Source organism: Nicotiana sylvestris, chromosome 5 (assembly GCF_000393655.2).
Source record: "Nicotiana sylvestris chromosome 5, ASM39365v2, whole genome shotgun sequence".
Classification (NCBI taxonomy): domain Eukaryota; kingdom Viridiplantae; phylum Streptophyta; class Magnoliopsida; order Solanales; family Solanaceae; genus Nicotiana; species Nicotiana sylvestris.
In genome coordinates this window covers 9767487-9773486 of record NC_091061.1, presented here as the reverse complement: position 1 = coordinate 9773486, position 6000 = coordinate 9767487, and the positions used below count along the sequence as shown (strand labels likewise).

Here is a 6000-nt window from a genome sequence, read left to right as displayed (position 1 = left end):
GTATGCTAAGATAATTGGTAGTGTAATATTTCTCATGAATTTTACACGACCTGATATTGCTTATGATGTTAGTAGATTGAGTAGATATACTCATAGCCCTAGTAGTGAACACTGGATTGCTCTTCATCTTTTGCTAAGGTATTTGAGAGGTACTATGGATTGATGTTTGCATTTTAATAAATTTCCTGCTGTTTTAGAAGGATTTTGTGATGAAAACTGGGTTACTGACAATGATGAAGTTAGCTCCACTAGTGGCTATATGTTTACTTTGGGTGCAGGTGTTATTTCATGGAAGTTTTCAAAACAGACTTGTATAGAACGATCTACTATGGAGTCTGAATTCATTGCTCTTGAGTTATCAGAGCAAGAAGCCGAGTGGTTGAGAAACTTATTGGCAGACATGCCTTTGTAGGGAAGACAAGCTTCACTAGTTTCTCTATATTATGACTCACAGGCGGCAATTGAAATTGCCAAAAATAGTGTGTACAATGGAAAAAGAAGACATATCCGCATTAGGCATGGTACGGTAAAACACTTGTTGAAACATGGTGTTATTTCCTTGGAATATGTAATATCCGAAAGAAATTTGGCGGATCCTTTAACCAAGGGTTTGGCTAGGAGAGTTAACTTTGAAACGTCGAGGGGGATAGGGCTAAAGCCCATGGATTGAGGAAGTATGGTGGATATCCGTTTATGGTCAAACGAAGTCATATGAGACCTCAATATGCACTACACTTCCTATCCCTATGGCATGTGGTAGTGCTTTATAATATTGAGCTTACTTTGCTCTTAATGATTCCATAGCCTTAAGGTAGTCTATGTGTAGATAGACTTGATGGAATCACTTATCTGAGTGTAATGGTGCGGTCGCCTTTTATGAAAGACTTGGGATATTTTTCTAGAGCACTCATGAGACCCAAGGTATGTGCATGACCATAAAAACACTTTGTTAGTATCGCAGAGTTTGCATAAAATTAAGGATATAGTATGTGTTGTGGGGGTCTCAAATTCAGTTCAAGAGTACTTCACTTTGTGGATGTTAGTTGTTGCCTCATTTCACTACGTGTCAATTCATATCAAAAGATATTGACACTTAAGTACATGTTCCTTTTTTTGCCCAAAATTATTCTATTTTTGTCTTTGCATTAGCGGGGGATTGTTGGTATTATTTATAATGTAAAGTCAAAATTTTCTTTTTGAAAATCCATTTACAACCAATAGCCACGTGTCTTTTTATTTTTCAAGTGTTTCATCTATTTTCAAGTGGCTTCTTGCATGAAGCCTTAAAGCCAAGTGTTGAATGACTTTGATAAATGGCTATGCAAATCTATCATGTGTCTTCATATATGGAAGACTATGTACACTTGTTAATATTGAAGCCAAGTGGACTAATATATTTGGACAAGTGTTAAAAGACTCTCCACACTTGTCATACATGCAACCTCCCTAATTGCCAATAAATAGGATGATCATTAGCCATCAAATTCACTCAATTTCTTAATCAATAATTCATCTTGCTAATTATTATTTTCTTCCTACAATATTTTAATTTCTGTAACAACAACAGAAAATACCTTCATCTTCTCTTCTTTCTGGGCAACTGTTTTGTGCAAATTCTAAACTTCCATCCATGAGTGCACGTGTTTGGAGGTGCTGTAGAACCTTGGGGAGAGACCGGTTTTAACGATTTGCATCCAGTCGGGCCGAAATCGCTTTCAAAGAAGTGGCTTGCCATGACACAGTATTTTTTATAAGTTGTTCTTTCCTTCTTGTTCTTAGTCAATATTATCTACTCATTTTTCTTACCGTTAGATCTTTGGAGATCTTTTTCTCTTTTTTTCTTTGCTCCTTCCTTTTTTGTCTTCCTTCACAAATATTTGACAATCTTCCTTTCCTTTGCTCTTGGATTGTTCCTGCAAGTAGAAATACGTTATTTTTCATCATTAAAACTTGAATCTAACACTTGTTGCATTGCAATGTATGAGTTTCGTTTGGAAGTACAAAATTAAGTAATAGGCCGCAGCCCATTCTATTTGGGCCATTCCTTTTAATTCCTCTGATTAACAGTACTAATAGCTCAACTAATCAAAGAACCTAAGAAAAAGCGTGACTTCATTAGCTCTTCATGTTTGCTCTTGAACTGTCATTCACGTGGATGCTGGAAACAGTCCAAGTACTTTGTCAACTTAATTTGTTGTTAATTAATGAAGAGACTAATCATCAAGTCAGCCTACAAAATCAACCTCTAATTAAGTTATTTCATCCCGTCTACTTTAATTGATTTTTAAGTTGTTTTCACACATATTAAAGAATTTATATTTTAGTATTAATTAATGATAAAATTGACCATATTAACTTTAATTTGCTTATTGTAAATATAACAAATACTCCTAGTCTCATTATTCCAAGAGTAATTTTAAAAAGAAAAAGTTAATTTTTTTTTATATTTGAAAAAATCAAATATTGTAACTCACAAAAATATCAAAAAATCAATTAAAATGGATCGAATGGAGTATATAGTTTATCAACATAAATACATAGTAGTAGTAGTTTAATGAAAATGTGCTGCCATATACTATTGTGCTGTTTGTACATCAAATGTTCCTTGGATTAAAATAATAGCATACGCCGACGAATCTAAAATGCCGGCTTTGAGGATCGATCATCGGCACATTAATGAACCGACCTTTTACAGTGAATAATCTAAAACACAAGCGAAGCTCAAATACTCAAATATACTTTAATTACTAGTGGAATTAATTAATCCATTAATTACCAATATATGATTTGTGTGACAATTCAATTATCAATATTAACGTCTTGTTGTTTATAGTTGGTCACGTGCCAGCCAGTCATCATATGATTAAACCAGCAGTCCCCAATCAAATAATCAAAATGAATTCTGGGTCAACTCCCCAAAATATCAAATTTGCAAAGAGAGTCGGACCATAAGGGTTTATCGTACGCAAATTTATCCGATGCAAATGACTATTTCTCTGGCTCGAATGCGTGAGGCCACATGGCAGTAATGCTCCCTTCCGAGCAAAGCCAGAGAAAATCTCGTGGAAATTAAAGAAGACAGCCAACAAAAATCAAATCAAGAATCTCCATCTCATCAAATTCATGAACACAATCTCATAATATTTCAGTCCCAAAACCTATATAAAGCCCCTCTTACTACTACTACTCTCACTTCATCCTCAGCTCTCACATCATTCCTTATTCCAAGTGAAGCTGCAGCTGAGTACAAAGCCGCCATTAAAACTTAGCTACTGCTAATTAACAATGCCTTGCTCCGCCATGTCAAAGGCTTCTGGAGCTGTAACTTTGGTCAACAAATGCACCATTTTTCCCTCTCAAAAATCATCTTTTCCTAACCTCAAACTCTCTGTTTCTGACCTGCCTATGCTCTCTGTTCACTATATTCAAAAAGGTTGTCTCTTTACTCGTCCTTCTTTTTCCATCACTCACCTCATTTCCCTTCTCAAGCTCAGTCTTTCTCAAACACTCACTCACTTCCCTCCTTTGGCTGGTCGTCTATTGACCGACCAAGATGGTTACGCCTACATTTCTTGTAACGATGCTGGTGTTGATTTTGTACACGCTATTGCCACTGACATTTTCATTCGCGACGTTACTGGCTTTCTTGATGTTCCTGATCATGTTAAAGAGTTCTTCCCTTTTGATCGTACAGTGAGTTATCAAGGTCATTTTAGGCCTCTTCTTGCTGTTCAAGTGACCGAATTAGCTGACGGCGTCTTCATTGGCTGCGCCGTCAACCACTCCGTCACTGACGGCACCTCATTTTGGAACTTTTTAAATACCCTTGCTGAGGATAGTAGAGGTGTGAAAAGGATTACGAAGCAGCCGAATTTCAACCGTAATTCAATTTTGATCTCAAATGCCGTACTAAAACTCCCAGCTAATGGACCCACAGTCACCTTTGACGCTGACGCCCCATTGAGGGAGAGGATATTCAGTTTCAGCAGGGAATCAATTCAAAGACTCAAATCAAAGACGAACAATCAGAAATCGAATTTCGACGAAGAAATTAACATTGTTGAATTAATGGCCAAACAGAGCAACGATCCCTTGATACAATGTTCGCGGACAGAAAAGGCGGCTGTAATCTCAACGGCTGAGATTTCATCATTTCAATCGCTTTGCGCATTGCTATGGCGAGCAGTGACACGTGCGAGAAAATTCCCAGCTTCCAAAATGACGACATTTCGAATGGCTGTAAACTGCCGTCACCGTCTCCAGCCGAAACTTGATCCGTTATATTTCGGCAACGCAATTCAGAGCATTCCAACATACACATCAGCTGGAGACGTTTTATCACACGATTTGCGTTGGTGTGCGGAACAATTGAACAAGAATGTGAAGGCACACGATAATGTTATGGTAAGGAAGTATGTAGAGGATTGGGAGAAGGATCCACGGTGTTTTCCGCTAGGGAATTTCGACGGAGCTATGCTAACAATGGGGAGTTCGCCGAGATTTCCAATGTATGACAATGATTTCGGGTGGGGCAGACCCGTTGCTATTCGGAGCGGGCGGGCGAACAAGTTTGACGGGAAGATATCGGCGTTTCCGGGGAGAGAAGGAGGAGGAAGCGTTGATTTAGAGGTGGTTTTGTCACCGGAAACAATGAAAGGTCTTGAGTTGGACACAGAGTTCATGCAATATGTTTCTGGGTATTGACTGTTGTAATACTTACGTGAATTTGGGGTGGGTTAAATGGTGAGCTTTGTATTTGGGGGGGGCGGGGGAGAAGGGATTGGGGGGTTGGGGGTGGGGGTGGGAGTGAGGGGTGGGGGGGACGGAAATGTGGGGTGAGGGAAGAATGACTCAAATGAGTGTAACATATTAGCTTTTTCTTGTGTTTTCTTCTCTGTTTGGGTTGTTTGATTAATTTTAATTGTATTTAATATGTTTCTTAATCTAAAAGAAATTGTCAACCTTTATAATAATTGCTTTAATTCATCTCTTTTTGTATAGGAAAGCACGTGGATCGTGGTGAAAGTAATTGTCTCTCCGTTTCAGTATATGAAATTATTTGACGGATGCAGTTTAAAAATAAAAGAAAAACTTGAAAATATGGCCTAAACAAAATTGTAGTTATAAATCATCGCATTAAGGAGTTGTTTGGTACAAAGGATAATGATAATAATCTCGGGATAGAATTTGAGATTGTATTTAGCCCATACTTGATTTATAAGTATATTAGTTAATCCCAGAATAAGTTTTACCGCAAAATGATGAAATTAGTTATCTCATATAGAAGGTAGGATAAGTAATTCCACGAGATATCTTATCCTTGTTTATCTCATCGTTGCACCAAACAAAAGGTAAAATACAAAGTTTTAAAATTAACTTGTTATTAAATATAAAATAGAATAGTATTAGTGTTTTTGGCCCGACTAAACAAGAAAATGAATATCACGTAATTTGGGACAGAGTATGTAATTAGCTAAGTACTTACAGAGTGGATATTACATATATGTCCATGTGATCCTTGATTAAAATTTTATTTAGAGTTGGTACTAGGGGTACTCAAACTCAGTCAGAAAACAGCAACGATTCGAAAAGTCAAATCAAACCGATTAAAAATAAGTTTGATTTGATATTGAGTAAAAAAATTCGAACCAACCAAATATATAAATATATAATTTGATTTGGTTTGGTAGGACGCTGCTTCTACTGGCAACTATTAGGACGCTTTTCATAGTGGCGACTAGTCGCCACAAATACTATTATACTTTCTGTGACAACTCTCGCCAGAATAGCCTGTGTTTTCGTGGCGACCAATGCGCCACTAATACTAATTGTTTTGGCGTCACAATAGTTTTTGTTGCAAATTTTTAGTCGCCACTAAAACCAGCTTTTTCAACAACTAAATTCTACATAGATTTCCAAGGGCAACCTAATTTTCCAAAATTAATATGGATGTATATTTCTATCAACTTCCTGCTAATATTAAAAGCATCTATTATTATT

The 6000-nt window shown here is 36.9% G+C and overlaps 1 protein-coding gene across 1 annotated transcript; it reads left to right on the top strand.

The window, feature by feature from the left end:
- The first annotated feature begins 3296 nt into the window (after positions 1–3296).
- LOC104238642 (uncharacterized acetyltransferase At3g50280-like) lies at positions 3297–4704 on the top strand. Its single transcript, XM_009793064.2, has one exon. It carries the CDS (start codon positions 3301–3303, stop codon positions 4702–4704), a length of 1404 nt encoding a protein of 467 aa, XP_009791366.2. The 5' UTR covers positions 3297–3300.
- Positions 4705–6000: the final 1296 nt, after the last annotated feature.

Bases quoted from the DNA above. Each gene is read 5' to 3' on its own strand.
- LOC104238642 (XM_009793064.2), top strand. From the start codon at position 3,301: ATGTCAAAGGCTTCTGGAGCTGTAACTTTGGTCAACAAATGCACCATT.